Source organism: Camelus ferus, chromosome 4, assembly GCF_009834535.1.
Source record: "Camelus ferus isolate YT-003-E chromosome 4, BCGSAC_Cfer_1.0, whole genome shotgun sequence".
NCBI classification, from domain to species: domain Eukaryota; kingdom Metazoa; phylum Chordata; class Mammalia; order Artiodactyla; family Camelidae; genus Camelus; species Camelus ferus.
This window is the reverse complement of record NC_045699.1, coordinates 31,812,562-31,829,561: the sequence shown is the minus strand read 5'-3', so window position 1 is coordinate 31,829,561 and position 17,000 is coordinate 31,812,562. Positions and strand designations below refer to the sequence as shown.

The 17,000-nt window shown below is 43.0% G+C and overlaps 1 protein-coding gene across 6 annotated transcripts in view; it reads left to right on the top strand.

Moving 5' to 3' along the window:
- Positions 1–17,000, top strand: part of SMARCA2 (SWI/SNF related, matrix associated, actin dependent regulator of chromatin, subfamily a, member 2) — a 137,382-nt gene that overhangs the window by 62,000 nt on the left and 58,382 nt on the right. For all 6 annotated transcript variants that reach the window (XM_032477764.1, XM_032477765.1, XM_032477766.1 and 3 more), the window contains exons 18-23: positions 2,387–2,629; positions 4,094–4,207; positions 7,685–7,792; positions 8,412–8,498; positions 11,578–11,624; positions 13,875–14,041. In XM_032477764.1, the coding sequence (XP_032333655.1) occupies positions 2,387–2,629; positions 4,094–4,207; positions 7,685–7,792; positions 8,412–8,498; positions 11,578–11,624; positions 13,875–14,041 (766 nt within the window). The remainder of the gene's footprint in view (positions 1–2,386; positions 2,630–4,093; positions 4,208–7,684; positions 7,793–8,411; positions 8,499–11,577; positions 11,625–13,874; positions 14,042–17,000) is intronic.

Sequence of the window (17,000 nt, the reverse complement as noted above, 5' to 3'; positions counted from 1 at the left end):
AGAACATCATGCTTGTGGAAGAAATAATTGTTTTTGTTGCCCTGGGATATTGTCAGTAGCGTCATTTCATTCCTCTGGTGCCTTTGTCTCTCCAAAGATGAGTAGGCATCTGTCCATATGGTCTTCTCCATATGAACACTTACCCAAGCGGCAGCTTTTGTACTATCCCTGTTTCAGGATTTTCTCAGGGAAATATTGGGCTATTATCGTTTGAACTCCTCTGGGCTGTTTCTGTGACTGTTTATTGGGAACTGGGAAAGAGTTGTTTTCTACCTGTCACCTACATGTCTGCTGATTTGTATGTCCTAAGTTGTCCTTTAGCCAAAAAGTAGAAATTTCTCTTCCACTTACATCATCTTGCCTCCTAATACACTCGTATAGAGTGATGGAAGTACTGTCTGTCATGTAGCACGTATGAAAACTTGTTTTTTTCCCTTTTAGTAATTTCTTCCATCCTGTGGTGTTTTGAAAGCACTATAATCTGAAACTAAGTTATGGCTAGAATTGAACAGAATCCCTGTTTCTGGGGTCTGTTCTATCTCTGCATTAAACCTTTGCTCTGGGAACGGAAGGTCCCAGGCATCTAGGAAGTAACATACAGGAGATGGGTTCCCAGGGGAGGTTTAGTAATTAATATGGCACCAGCAACAATGCTGTGTTCCTGTTCTTCAAACTCCGAGATGAATTTGGCAGTGTCAGAAATGACGTGTTTTCAGTATAACTGTGGGAATGTGTCTGTACGATTGAGACCCTTTAAAAAAATTCATATTGTGTCTTCTGCATATGTATTTCCAAATTCATCGGAGAAGCCTGGTAACGAGACGTATCGCTTTTATTTGTTGCCAGAGAAATGAAGTTCTGGAAAGGGGTAGTGACTTTTTCCCGAGTGGAAGACCTAATTAGCAGTAGACCCAGTTGCAAAATCTTAGGCCTCTGATTCCTTGTCTGTTATTTCATAAGCTAAATTAGGCAGGAAAGTAGACTTAGAATGTTTGTTTAAATGCATTTTGTGAAGGGGTGATTACGTTTATTTATTTACTAGTTTTTTTAAACGGAGGTCCTGGGGATTGAACCCAGGACCTCACACATGCTGAGCATGTGCTCTACCACTGAGCTGTACCCTCCCTTTGTTTCAGTGCATTTGTCATCTCCTGGCCTCTTTTCACGCTCTTGGTCAGCCTGGGACAACTGATCGTACCACTTTAATTATTCTTAAACAATTTTCTTAGAGGGGGTCGAGGAGGGAAGAATCAGAACTCAGGTGGTTTCTTTCACCCGAACGTCGCAGCCTGACTGGTGATCTTCTTTCCTTCCCCCTGACTTCCCTGGTGCTCCTAATGAGGGCGGCGAGGATGCTGCAGAAAGCTCTGCTGGCTCCCTCCTCTCTCTCGGAGCTTTGCAGCGGCATCCAGGGACATCTGAGCACCAGATGCTTTTCTTGGCCATGGCTGCTGTTTTACAGAGAATGAATAGGCTTAGTGGAATATTCCTCATTGTTCTCACTTTAAGAAACAATGACCTTGAAGAGGGCTGCAGGGTCAGCTATGAGAGGAAAGGGACCGTGTGTAGACTTAGGAAGGAAGGTCATGTCATATTGGTCATTCTTTATCTTTGAAGTGATCGTCATGCTGGGGGAATATATTGTGTTTAATTCTGAAGTTTTGGCGTAAACAGAGGAATGATATGTTAGCACTGCCCTCTCTGCCAGTAAGTATAGCATTTCACGGTCAGACATCTTGAAATAAGGGTCCAAGACCTGGCAGGTAAGTAAGATGTGTGAAATAAGAGATCCAGGTTGCCAGATTTTACAATTTTTTAAAAAGAAGCCAGCTGTCCAGATTTTTATGTGAAATATTCCAACTTTTAAATGTTAGCAACTAGTTCAAATTAAAAAATAATGAAAGAACACAAGCCAAGGTAGTAGGCAGCTCAGGTAATAGAGAAAAAGGCATGAAGCTGCAGGTACCTGCTGATACCATCTTGGAGGAGCCAGTCATCAACTTGTGCTTCAAGAGGGACGCTGTATTCTGTACTTACTATGAGCAGAGGTAACACGGCCATTAAATCTGGGATAGCTGTCCTGACAAACGGCGTTATCAGAAGGAGTAGTGGATGGGGAGACACAGGAGCTAGTCCTGGCCGCACCATTTCATTCTGGGCCCAAGTTCCCTTCTCTGCAGAAGAGTGATTTCATCGTTGCACGGTGTTTGACGTGATCTGTCAGGTGTGGGAAGCAGACTGTTAAGAGTCTTTTATCCTAAGGCGCACCGTGCCGTGTCACGTACCAGGCATGGGCTCTTTGGTTTTCTGCACCACCACTTGCCTGTCGGAAGTAGCTGTGTTTTCCCGTGCTCACCACGTGTCGGCCCTCCCTCTTTCGTTGTAGATTCGGTGGAAATACATGATCGTGGACGAAGGCCACCGAATGAAGAATCACCACTGCAAGCTGACTCAGGTCTTGAACACTCACTACGTGGCCCCCAGAAGGATCCTCTTGACCGGGACCCCGCTGCAGAATAAGCTCCCAGAACTCTGGGCCCTCCTCAACTTCCTCCTCCCCACAATTTTTAAGAGCTGCAGCACATTTGAACAGTGGTTTAATGCTCCGTTTGCCATGACTGGAGAGAGGGTATTGGTCTAACTTTTCTTTTCCCACTGCATGACCGTGGAATGAAATGAAAAGCGCTAACGCTGAGAACAGGAGAGCCACAGAAAACCCAGAGAGTGGTTTTACAGTACTAGGAAGCCAGTCAGTGGACGGATGTGTTCCCATTCCAGGGTTATTTTTCTGTCCTAAGAAAATGGACCTAGTGATGGATCTGTGACCCTAGGATCCAGGGTGTCATCATCCCTTCGTCTTTTTGCCAGTGTGTCATCATCCCTTTGTCTTTTTGCCAGTGTGTCAACCAGGCCAACAGAGGGTGTTCCTGACTGGTGGAATGCGTAACTGCTCTGGGCCACCGGGGTATAAACACAGAGATGTTTGTTGACTCAATTTAACCACAACTCAACCTACTGAACACAAACCTTAGAAAAAATAAGTTCTTGTTATAAATTTGGACTTCCCTTTAAACCGTTTCCACATAAATGGTTGGTGTGTAAAACCAAATGAATTTACACTAATTTTCTTTACACATTGTTTTCAGATGTTAGGGTGAGCCTGTTTTGTGGGTATATAAATACTCCTCAAATCCTGGAGTTCCCATTTTCAAATTTCTTACTACCATTCCTTCCACTGTCTTCTCTTAGAGCTCATTTGTGGAAGGAAACATGGGCCGTTGCCAGAAAAGAAATAGGTACCTGTCCTTTTGATTAGGGGTTTCTTAACTATTGGAATGAAAAGCCACTTAAAATGCCTTAGGGAAATTTATGTCGGAGCGATTTGGCCCTTTAATTCTGAGGTATGTTATAGGTACTGTGGCCTTTTGTCAGTAATTCATTGGCTTGCCCATTTGTAGGAAGTAATGTCAACCAGCTCTGCCCCCTAGAGGCTAATAGAGGAAGGTGAAAGAGAAAGCAGAGGCTTTATAAATAGGACTGAACTTGAACAAGATGAGAGCTGAGCAAAGGAAGAGTGAAGTAGAGGGGCTTAGAAACCCACCAGCATAAACTGGATCTACCCTGTTCTGCTTTTTGTGTTCAAGCCTTGCTCCCTTGGTACGTTTCTGCATCTGAGACAGACGAAGTTAAGAGCCTAACTTAATGCTTCAATTTTAAGGAAGAACAAACACATTCACTGTTGCCCTATTGCCCGTGTCCTACCCCAGTCTTCAGCCAACCTTTATGGCAATCATATCCCATAAAATTCTGAGCTGTTAACACTACTGATTTAAAATTGGTGGCTCTGGGCCCTTTTCCCCAGAACTCAGCAGTAAGACAAAGACACCCATTTAGAGGCTGTTTTATTACCACCTGGTAGGCAGGTGGGAACAGAATTCTGATGTGTACATGACGGGTATAAACCCGGCCTTAATGCACATAAAATTTCAATCATGTATTGAAACCAATAATAAATGTAGCACAAAGAGTTATTACATGAAACATCCTTTTTTAAAAAACAAAAAGATCAAATTCATCTAAGGTTTTCTTGTAGGTGGACTTAAATGAAGAAGAAACTATATTGATCATCAGACGTCTGCATAAGGTGTTGAGACCATTTTTACTGAGGAGACTGAAGAAAGAAGTGGAATCCCAGCTTCCAGAAAAAGTAGGTTTTGCAAGTTCAGCCGTTGTGGCTCCTTCCCCTGCCAACGTATTTGAACTATCTGCCCCTGAAATTGTGTTTCTGAAACTGCAGGCTTGTATTTTCAGTTCGAGGAGTCTGGGAAACACCATGAAGTACTTTTTTTTTGTTAGATAGAAGTAGAGAATGTAGGATAGAGAGAGAAGGGGAATTTCAGCATTTCATCTTGGTTTCCAAAAGCGAGCAATGGGGGCAGCTTTTATAAAATTACCAGAGTCAATTGTGTCTCACCACATTTAGTTTTAACTTACATTAATGTAACATTACATCCATTAGCCTTGTATTTTAACTTTAGCCTTTTTTCACTAACCTCACTGAGTTCACTCTTACCGGCTCCATAGAAGTGTTCTGCTTGTGAGCCAAATAAGGTTATGAGCTTGGGGACTTGCATTGTTATCAAAGGGCCTCATACACATTTGCCAGGTTTCCCGGACATGTGTTTGTTTAATATTTGATGCTTGTGATAGCACTGTTCTGATAGTAAGTGAAAAATGGAGTTCCTGCAAATTACAGACAGACACATCGTCTAAGTTCCTGTGAACATTTCCAGCAAATGTTTTTCAGATTACTTTTTGGACACTAACTTTTCAGTGCCTTAGAATGTCTTTTGAGCCCCTTAGCTCTACATTTTTTTGGTTAGATTTGGGTATTTGTTTAATATGTTTCTGATTGTATTTTGGAACCACACATATTGGGAGTTCTAACTTTTGTTCTCTTAAACATAGATCATTTGGCATTGTACACTATTTGTTGTATGAGATAGTTTGATGTGACTTTTCTCTTTAGACGAGCCAATTCTGAAATGTGTGTTTTGCATCATTGTGTTTTTCTGTGTAATAACTCCGTTTTTTGGACAGATTTGGTTCATCCTGTTCATTTTTAAGTGGGAGTTGGCAAGATAGTGTGCAAAGTTGATCAGTTTGCTGTGAGAGAGATTTGTTCCATAACCCCCTGTTCATTAACAGTCTGAAAACATTACATATTGACAAGGTTCTTACACCACGCTTATCCCAGCAAAAGCCTAAATACTCAGGTATTGTATTTTGCTAGTGAATGCGTCTTGGAGACTGGATGCTGTTGATATTTCTTTAACTTCCTGTGGTCTTGGCATCTCTGGATAACCCTCTTTCTGTTCAGCGTGGACCTGAGTTACTGAATCAGCTGGAGAATGGGCACAGCGGTCATGTGACTGCCTTGAACAACCTCCCAGCGTACTGTAGCTGTGGTCCTGCAAGTTGCAGAGCTGGAGTGTTAAAGGTTTTCATTTGTCCCATACCCCCGTTTGTTACTTTAGAAGAGCTATAAAAGGCAATTAACTGAAGTTCTTCATTTATTCATTCCGTAAAACTTCTTCATCTTGTTTACTTATGTCTAGAACTGGCTAATAGAGACAGGCTTTTTAAAAACACACACACACACATTGCAAGTTGAAAATATGCCCTGTTTTAGGAAAATCCGTTATATAAAAATCCAAACTTTTGCAGTTTATAAGGATTATGGGGTGACTGGTCACAGCAGCCATCAGATTCTAGGGATGAGCTCGCCTCTCTGCTGACCTGGCCGCTGTGGGGATGTTTGACATCCCTGTCTGCGTGGCCTCAATATGCATGCGTCCTGCTTCCCAGACTCCCTTTCCGCCAGCTCTCAGCAGCAGCTGACTGACGGGAAGGGGCTGAGGGTCCCTCATGGTGGATCTGCATCTCTGACCGCACTTACGGGGAAGCCTCAGACGTCCTTCCCACGCTCAGGAAGGTGTGCGGAAGCTGGCTGGCAGGGGGGCCCAGGCGAAGGTGAACATCAGGGCGGACCTGGGAAGCCTGAACGTCTCTTTGGTCATCCCCAGCCTAGAACTTAAGAAAGTGGAGTGTGGTTCAGTGCTAAGTGCACTGTTACATAGCGGCATCAGTTCAACCCAGTCTGATGCGTGGGTACCTCATTTAGAAAATCCACACCCCACTAACTGTGGCTCTCTCCTACAGCTCTTGTGTGGTAAAATGAGAAAAGGCACATAGAGCTTGTTTGCACGGGGCCTGGTCCATAGAAAGAGCTCAATAATATTCGCCTTAAATCTTATTTTTATCATTATACTTGTTAACGTCTGAAGTTTAACATTTTTCTTCACCGTGATCACGTTTCATTGAGCACCAATAGCTCTTGAAAAAGTCAAAGTACTTTAAAAATATGACATGATCAGGTATGTGAAACACCAAGCCTGTGCTAAGTGCATCCTTATTCATTAAACTTGGAGATTTTTTTTCCCCTCGCTGGCCATGAAGGTTGTTAAAAACTAAAACAAGTTTATGGCAGGTCGCTTGCTTTTCTTAACTTTTCTGCAAAAGAGCCAACCTTTCTCGAATCTGATCTGGTGCATCAAAACTGGTGGCAAAAGGCTATTAATTGCGGTTCCATCTGGCCTGGCAGGGTCCTTCTAAAGCAACAATTGAATGAATATTCAACTTCTCTTCATCTGTGACCTTCTCATCCTGGCCTTCGGAGCCGAAAATAACCTGGTCATTTTTCATCAGTTTGTTAAACATTAGGCAGCTTGCTGATTTGTTTTTAATCACTTTCTGCAGATTTCTAGGCATTTATTTGACGTTTATTGTGAAAATTGTGCATTTGTATTCTGGGGATTTTTTTAATAAAGAAAAACAATGATAGGAAATAATCAAGGCAGATCTTATGCATTAGGAGCATGCAGGTGTGTGGGAGACCACCAGCACGTGAACTCCCTTTAACTGTTTTAAATTGGGTTTTCCTGTGATTGCAAATGGACACGCACAAGGCCTTGCTCTAAAAAAGATGGTCATAAAGTTGCATCTGATTGTGGATTAATTCCTTTCCCTCCCCTGGTATCCTCACTGGACAGTATCCTCTCATCTTTCAAAAGCAGAGGTTAATTATGTTTAGTCAACCTAGGGCTCTTCTAAATCTCCTTTTAGGATCAGCATTGGGAGGTAGCCACATATGACCATCTAAAAAATGTTTTACAAAGAAAATCATAGGTTATTGGCCAGGCACTGTTTTTCCTAAAACTATTATGTTCATATGAAAGGGGGTATAGTTGAGAAGCAGAGGAAATACTGAAAAACAAAACAAAACAGAACTCTGTATTGAACATCTTTGAATTTGAACAGTTTGCAAGCCAGTTCTCTGTCTCTCTCGGTCTCTGTCTCTCTCTAAAATATGGAATAAGTCAAGAAGTTTCATAGCCTCTATTACGTATAACCTTTCTAAGATCCCTTTGTCATAACGGTACCTTTAGCACGGATGGCTGTAGTCCCCTCCGTCACCACCACATCCCACCCCGCACTTCATGAGAAGGGGAAAGAGAGAGAGCTTCGCGGTTCCAGGAGCGCCACCAACAGCCCTGTCTCAACAGTCTTAGAACAGGCACCTTCTCTCTCCTGCTCTTACCTGCTTACTTTTCTTTTCCCCCAGGTTGAATATGTGATCAAGTGCGACATGTCGGCTCTGCAGAAGATTCTGTATCGTCACATGCAAGCCAAAGGGATCCTCCTCACAGATGGTTCTGAGAAGGATAAGAAGGTGCGTTGCGGAAGATGATGCTACTCAGGCTGCCACCGTGCATCTTCTATGGCCGTGACACCGGACGCTCCCAGCAAGCATCGCGGCGGCTGCTGATTTGTGGAGAGAAATTGCTGGGCCTTTTTTGTAGCTGTTGTTGCTGCCGAAGGGAATCTCTTAGCCTTTAACTGCACACTGCATCGGGGCAGTTAGAAATAAACACCATTTTAGTGTTTGTATCTCCAAAATAGTTAGCTCTGCTCAGGTCAATTCTGCACAAAATATATGTGCCTGAGGATGGGGTAGCATTTTAGAAGGTTTTAAAATCCAATTTCATTTCCTGGGCATCTATCTGTTCATGCTTCTGTCTTCCCAGAAGCCTAGGGAATAGACAGTTATTTCCCAAAACCATCATCCGGACCTAATTCTCTCTTATAGGATGAGGTAGTCACAAGGAAGGTGTTGTATCTAATTCAGAAACTTCTATGTGTGAGTAACGGGAACTTCGGACCACAAGAGGTGGAGGTTGTTGAGAAGACCTGTGGCTCTTTGCTCGTTCTGTGGAAGCCGACTCTTTAAAAATGGGAGATACGTGATCCAGTTCATAACTTCTGTTTTGACTCTCTCTGCTTGTTCTTAGGGGAAAGGAGGTGCTAAGACACTGATGAACACTATCATGCAGTTGAGAAAAATCTGTAATCACCCATATATGTTTCAGCACATCGAGGTGAGTCTGCATTCTCTGCTGTGACCCTGATCCTGATGGTACTAGTCCTCCTAATACTACGTAAAGCAAAAATTTCTTCCTAAATAAATTAATAAATAAAACGGTTAAAATGCGTGTTGAAGTTGAAACAGCACAGTCTGATAGCCTGACGAGCAGAATTAACAAACATGAAGTTTCTAGTTATGGCTTCTCATTGGCATCGCGCCCTTGAGCATCTGGAATTTTATAACCTGAGGTTTAAAGTAGCGCGAAAATGTTGTAAGCTACAGCTCATTATGTGGGTTTGGGTAAGTGCTGTGAATTGCCTTGTTATGCTAGGAGCTCTGAAATTGAAGATAATGATGACTACATCCAGCTTCCTCAGAAGGATGCTGTGAAAAATATTAATGTATTTACCTGTGGAAGAGAAGGATGTTCTTGAAAGATTTTCTCTGTAAAAGTCACTGACTTTAGTCTGTTACTGAGATTTATCTTTCCTTCCTGGCTTCTATCATGACGATGTAAATCCAGGCTTTTATCCTGATGCTCTGGTCTCTAGGAAGCGATTTTTAGGGGCGAGGACATTTACTGCCCTGTTCACTACATGGAAATGGGTTTCCTAAGTGGACAGAGTTTTACCCCAGTAGGAATAATTGACTTGAGCAGGAAGGAAACAGAGCGACAATTGTAGTCTCCACTTTTCAGTGTCGCTGCGGATGCGGGTGGCGCCCAGGGCAGTTATTTGCCAGTGTCGTGCTTGTTTCCACTGCAGGTGAGCGGGAGGCATGGGGCCGGGCACTGCAGGCTCCACGTCTGCACTGGTTTATTAAAAAAAATAAACAGAAGGTTCTAGGAATTCATCTTTCAGGATCATATTCTTGGAACTGGGACTTTGAAATGTTCTTGACTTTAAAGATTCTTTTTTTTTCTCCCTTGTCTTTGGTAACCGTGCTTGTTAGGTAAGAGTATTTATTGCACACCCTCTCCCTGTCCTAGAATCCTGTCCCAGCTGCGGTGGGAAATTAGAAAGACTCCTGACACTGCTGTTGCCTTTAATTCCTTGAGGGCAGCACCTTTTATAGAGTAGAAAGTCCTCGATCTAAGTATAATTGGCTATACCAACATGGTAAAAGGGAGGGAAGGGTGGAAAGAAGGAAGGAAGCAAGGAAGGAAGGAAAGAAAGTCCCACCAACAAACTTATTTCGACACGTAGGAGAAGGAGAATCCAGTGTATGGTGGTGCGTCCACACCCCAGGTCCCTTTTACCTGTCACCTGGTGTAAGTCACTCGGCATCTCCAAGCTATAGCGGACTTGACCTGTCATCAGATGGTAATAGATTATAGGACTGGCAGAAGGAAAAAGTTTTGAAGCGTCAGATAAACCAGTAATGTGATAAACGGGATGGAAGGGATCAATTTGTGGGGAGTGCTGTTGGGTTGGGGGAGCCAAACAAAAAGGTCTAATGATGAAAATGATTGGGGTCATGTCAGGTTAACCTGTCACCCACCATCTTATTGTTCCTAAAAAGAGTTTAAAGATACTTACTGTATAGAGGGGTTTTAGGACTTAGAAATTATGAAAATTATGTCATTCGTACCTCATTTTGGTTATCGGACAAAAAGGATCCTTTGAAACACGCTGGGCCGCGTCAGGAAAGGGGACGACACCTTCCATCCTCAAGCTTCCATCAGGAGCACCTGGGAAGAGTTGGGGCTCGGGGGTGGGCATCAAAGAAGCTAAGTTTAAGCAACATAAGGTGTCCTCCAGTGCCTGCATATTTACATTTGAAGTAGCAGTCAATAGAAAGACAGGGTTTGATTTGCAATTTTTTTTTAACGTGCAAAACTTTCAGGAGCATATTCCTGGAAATGAGACCCACAGTCATTGGCAAAGGTATCGCAGTGGTGAACCAGAGATGGTGTGTGCGTTTTGCTTTTGTCTTCGCTTTGTTTGTTTGCACGTCCTTTGTTCTTACCACATCATGTCGGGAACCCAGTCGCTCAGATGGGCTCGCTGCCTCCCTAGGGATCTTCAAACCAGAGAAATACAAACAGTGTTTTTAAAATGCTGCTGATACCTGACCTTGTTACCGTCCAGTGACACAAACCATCTTAGAGACGGGAGTGGAACCTAAAGAAAAGGAAGGAATGGCCACCTGCAGAGAGGGCAGGCACGGTTCTTGGAGTCAGGGTAGGGGCTTTGGCCCTGGTCCATTGGTGTTAATTTTGCTGCAGGGCCACATCTTGAGGGGCTGGGCCTTACCATAAATGACGAGCATGTTTGGGAGCAGAGCCCAGAGGGAGAGATCTGGTCCCCTTGGAGGAAAGCTTCGGTGATCAGGGAAGGAAGGGGAGCAGAACAGGGAGCCAGCTGGTGGCTAATGTGAAGGTGTGACATGCCCTCCTTTTGGCAGATGGTCTCCCTTTCCATAAAGTAGGAATGTGAAAATCACATGGAGAGCAGGCATCTATCTCTTCCACAGGATCAGTGAGGAGGGAAGGATGTGATTAAGTTCTGTATTTTAAAAGCGAAAGCCGGTCGCCTGAGAGGTGGTGTGCATTTAGGGCCTTACTGACAATACAGAAAAGCACAGTGTGGACGGGACGTTAGGATTTCACTAAACTGAGGTGTGTAATACGTAGTACGTGTGTAATCGTTGTTACTTTTACTGTTAAGTATTTCAGCAGCAGATTTCTGTGTCACATTAATCTTGGTTTGCTTCTGTGCAGCTCTTCCTCTAGTCTAGACTCTAAGCTCCTGACTGCTTCATTTATCTCTGGATCCCCAGTACCTCCCTCGCTCAGCTCTTGGCCAGGGAACCCTTAACCGCTGTCTGATGAGTGAACTAACCTGATCATCTCAGTATGAGAGTCTAGAAATGCAGAAACTTATAGGATACATTTCTGGCAGGACTATAGTCTGAATTCAAAGACAGAGTTTCTGGTTCATCCTGTAACAAGTATTTTCTTGCTTATTCATTATTTTGTTTAACTGTGCTCTAGAAATAGATAGGATGAGTTCACTATAAAATAATCATTAAGGAAATAATTACATATCTATTTTTTAAAATTCTTTTCTCCTTTTTTTTTTTCTTTAAAGGAATCCTTTGCTGAACACCTGGGCTATTCAAATGGGGTCATCAATGGGTAAATCTTATATTTTTTTTCTTCCAAAAAATAGTTTACTGGTCCTACCTAAACTTTTCTCTCTACTGCTTCTTATCGCGCATGTACATACTGCCAGCCTCCTCAGCCCTCCTCTCTCCTCAGTGGGGGATACAGAAGTTGTTATCAGCATTCTTTTTTACTTGACTGGCATAAATTACTACATGCCTTGAGCAAGTGGCTGTTCAAAGGACATAGATTTCCTTTAACAGACTTATTAGTGTCCTAGTGTTCTAAAAACGTCAGAGCTTCAAATGGTTGTTGCTTATAACCAATAGTGTAGCTTGGGTGCAAAGAGAATTTATCATATTAAATTTCAAGTTGATATTTAACATTAACGTGCATGAGAGGAAAGGTCTCATCTGTTACACACGTATAGGAATTTGTTGTCGTAATTTGTTAGAGTATGGTCTGTGTAAGAAATGTTTTCCATTAGCCCTGGACGTCGAAGAGCATCATGTCTGCAACACCAGCAGAAAAGAACCCTGCATTAACAGCAAGTCTCTCTTTTGCTTGTTTGGCACCAGAGAGAATTTATTATTAGGATAAAGGGGTCATTCTTGGGTCCCAAGGGCAGACTGTCACTGGACTAAGAACCGGGAACTGGAAGCCATCCAGAGCCAATGGCATCAGGCTCTCCTGTCTCTCCTTTTCTCCCTTTTCTCTGGGTCCTATGTTCACGTCAGGTTGGCTAGGGTTGCATATTGAAAACATGGCCTCAGGGAGTGTTTGGAGGACAGTTCTCAGAGCAGGGGATGGACGTTGGGAAGACATGCACTTGAAAATGTGTCTGTTAAATGTGTCATAAAATCTGCCACCAGTGATACATTTCAGTGTTACAGACTGGACTGCATGTGCACTGGTGAGTTTCCCCAACCCTACAACCAAGCTTAAATAATGTAACACATCTCTGTTGATAAAAGAGAAAAGTGGTTTCTCATGGAGGAAAAAAAAATCCTACTTTAGCTCATTGACATTCTTCTCCATCCAACAACACTCTACCATCGTATTTTTTACTTGAAATTCTATGTAACCCAGGACTCTGTCCCCTCCCTAATCCATTCTTTGCAGTGAACATGGTAATCTTTTTTAAAAATGTCAGCTCTCATTAGCTCCCTGTTTAGAACCCATCAGTGGCTTTCCACTGTGTTTAGAACTAAAGCTCAGAGCCCTCCAGGATCTGTCCCCACTTCCACCCTCTTCGTCTCTGCTGGCATCTCCCAGTGTCTCCCACCCTGTCACTTGTGCTTAAGCCACACACACCATTTTTTCAATTCCTCAGACTCACCAGCCTCTTTTACTCCTCAGGGCCTTTGCACATACTTTTCCCACTTCCTGGCATTTCTTCCTGTCCACTCTCAAGCCCCTCCTTTCCTGGCTGCCTTTTGCCCTTTATTTCAGGTTTTAGCTAAACTGCGCTCTCTGCAGCAGGGTCGCCCCTTGACACTCTACACCAGTAGCTGCCAAATTTTTTTGTGTGCAAAGGGCCAGATCTCAAATATTTTCGCCTTGGCTGGCCAGAAAGTCTCTGCACCTGCTCAGCTTGGCCATGGTAGCGTGAAAGCAGCCTAGGCCGAGACGAGGGAGCGTGGCTGTGTTCCAATAAAACTTTATTTACAAAAACAGGCAGCAGTCCAGGGCCAACATTTGCCAAACTCAGTTCTCGGCTAAAGAAGATACCACGTGTTGCTCTGAGTTCTCAGAACAACCTGCTATTTTTCTTTGTCATACTTATCACAAGTTGTTAATTACCCCTTTGGAGGCAGGGGTTCTGTTCTGCTTATATACACGCCCAGCATGTGCTCGGTGCACTCGCTCAGAGGGTATTTGAATGAGTCTTATGTGCCCTAAATTAATCGTTTTATACACTGAGTAAGTGGGGATATAAGGAAATAACAACACATACATGTATGCATGTGTTTGAGAGGGAGAGAAACAGGGAGAGAGAGTGGAGAGAAACAGTGAAGGTATTAGGAACATGAAAAGGTTTCTTTTCCTCTCTGGAATCTGCTGTCATATCTAGCATATATGATGGGTTTGGTAGATATACGTTTTCTTTTTCCGTGAAATACCCTGAGTTGTTCTGGAGTGGCTATCCATTCGTTCATTCATTCCGCAGTTGTTCATTGAATGTTTACGATGTACGAGGTGCATATGAAGAGCAGAGGTGTTCTGGATCCTTCAAGAAGACAGCAGTAATACTGTCTTCTTGTTTTGCATTTCTGGGTTCAGGGCCGAGCTGTATCGGGCCTCAGGAAAGTTTGAGCTACTTGATCGTATTCTGCCAAAACTGAGAGCGACTAATCACCGCGTGCTGCTTTTCTGCCAGATGACGTCTCTCATGACCATCATGGAGGATTACTTTGCTTTTCGGAACTTCCTTTACCTGCGCCTTGATGGTGAGTGTGTAAGGAGTTAGGCTCGGGAGCCACGCCCTCAGGGCGCAGGGATCACGGGCACTCGGCTCCCATGTCAGCCCAGAGAGGGGGTCAGAGTGTTGAAGAATTAACTGGCAGGGTGGGTGCAGCTTCTCTCGATAGCGGTTTCTGTATCTTCCACTTTCAAATAAGCTGAGATCATTTGCACAGCTTTTTATCCCACATACAAGCCAAAACCAGTAGACTTAGAATCATTTATAAGAACCACAATTAAACTAAACTAAACTAAGATTTAAAAAGCCCATCTTGCCCATAGGCTTGTCTTACCTGCGTACCATACAGAATATTTCGGTAAGTCTTCAGCTTTTCCTGCGAAGGCATATTTTAAGGGAATGAAGGCTATGTCTCCTCTCTTTGGTAACACTGTAGTAGTTTACTTAAGATTCTATCATTAAAGCTTCTCTCTTTGTCTAAGTAAAACACATCTACATTCTACCTTAACAGAAAGGACTTGATGGTTTCCTGGATTTTGCAAACTATGGAATATATTTGCCATAAACATAGGCAAATTTAAATACCATGTCCTAAAAAAAGTTAGTATGAAAATGTAAAAGGAAGGAAAAAATGAACTTAGCGATACTTCCTAAGTTGCTGTTTGTTTTTGGATGGTGGCCCTAATATTTTAGAGATTAAAGATATCAAAATTTTCACACTGTGGCAAGGGATAACGTTTTCAGAGTGGTAAGTAGGAGTGGGAGCTAATTTACAGCCAGAATGGTGTTGAATGCTGCATAGTGTGTTATAAATAGCAGTTTTCATCCAATGCAATATTCAAGTCATTGTTAAATCAGACATTTAAAGTTTATGTTCCATTAAAAGATTTTGTTTTCTTTTCAGTCCAACATTTTGTCCCCCTTTTGTCATGAATTGGATGTAACTGGGTGCACATCAATCTCAGACCTGCCGTATGCTGTCTTACTTGAGTTTATAAGTGAATTCTCCAGAGGGTCTACCTCTTAAGGGCATTATTAACTTTTAAGTGAATTATAGCTGCTGACAGACTTGATTTTTTAAAAAATCTTTTAACCTCTCCCCTGTAAAGTCACTTAAAACAGATGAATGGTTAAGTAAACGTTAATTCTGAATTCATGGCCGTTATTACCATCCACGGTATGTTTCTGGCAAATCTGCCATGTCTTGTCCTTTGACCTGATCCATTGGTCCCACCTTGTCTGTGAGGGGAGAGGTCAGTCCTCCTTCAGCATCCTTCCTTTGAAAGGCAAGGCCGCCTTCACTGCCGCTCGGGTGAGGGCTCTGTTTTCCCCTGCACATATCGGCCCCCACAGGTGTCCTGCTGAACTGCCGTTCACTGCTTTGTGGCATTTCTTGTGGGAATCTCAGCTCTCTGGGGACTGCAGCCTTGGACTGTTTTGAGTCTTTGAAACTGGCAAGAAGTGATTTCCTTGAAACAAAACTCTGATGTTTTCTCGCCAGCTTGAGAGAGTGAGTACCTTTAGTAGCCCGTTGGTTGTGGTCCTTACTGTTCTTAATCACAATAGTCATAAAAGCTAGCGTTTGTGGAATGCCTGCTACGTGCCGGATTCCAGGCCAAGCACTGCACGTACGTTATTAATTTAATTTTCTCAACACACAAGCAAGCTCCTCTTGTCCCCTTTTACCAAGGTAGGAACACGATCCGCACTTAACAGGTGAGAAAACAAAGGTTTAGAGAGATGAGTTCATGTGCCAGAGGTTACACATGAAGCAAATGGTGAAACCAGGTCCTACCTTAGATCTGACTCCAGATCAGGTTAGATCAGTTTTAGCAGATCCAGCCAGGTATATCCCATCTCTGAAAATGCAGGCTGCTTCCCTAGGGGCAGCATTTTAAGAATAATTTTGAACTTATTTCAACATTTTAAAATTGATTAATTGAAAATAACCATTTCAGGAGAATGAGCCCTTCCCACCATCCAAGGCCTTCCTGTTAGATTGGAGGAGGCAAGAAAGCAAGTTCCATTAGGTGACACCAACGGCACTGAGAAGGTTGCAGGGTCCTCTACCTGAAGGAAGCAGCAGCCGTTTATCCTGGAGCTAGGAAGAAGTGATGGGCAAATACCAGTGGATAAATCAGCACACGCACGTCCAACTGTACTGCCCCCTGGACATACCCCCCTTAACCCAGCTGTTCCAAAGACTTCAGATTTTTCACTGCTGAATTTGATGTCCCAGATTTTCGACCTCGGGGGAAAAAAAAATTTGATGACAGCTAAGTAGATTTTTTTCTGCAAAGATTATGGTTGCATGAATAGATTTAACTACTATTCCATTATAGTCTTTGTTTTCACTGGAAATGACTTCTGAGTGAGAGCAAGTGGTGAAGTTACATCCCAGGAGACGACGTTTTCCAAAAGCAGCTGAAGCGAAGTTGAAATGAGTCATCGTGAAAGCCTGGCCGTGTGTTCCTTCCGGCAAATTCTGCAATTTTCAACACAATTGCCCTTATTATTAATTGTACTCTGGGTCATGTTCTCAATCAAAGTCGAAAAGAACATGGACTCCATACACTTGAAATCCTGTGCCACCTACGGATAGCGTTTATTTTCCTAGGGGTAAAGCCTGACACGGTAGTTTGAACCTCCCTGAGCAGTATTCCAAAGATTGCTGGTGATCAGCAAAGATCTTGGCTAGGGGGCCTTTGACTAATGGAAATAGTTAATCCAGCAAATTCTGAACCTTGTAATAAGAAAGACCATAGCTTTGTGTGGAAAGTGATTTCATCATATTTTTCCCCTCTAGCTTTATAATTTGTCAAGTTGCAAGCTATGTATACAGTTTAAATACACACCAGATACGTGGTCAGTCGGTCTCCTTGCCGTATCTAGCATAAGGCCTGAAAACGCCTTTGACCGGATAATTTTGTTTCCGTTTGTTTCTTTGTTTTTTTTTTTTTTTTTTTCCTCCAGTGCTTTATTTCGCA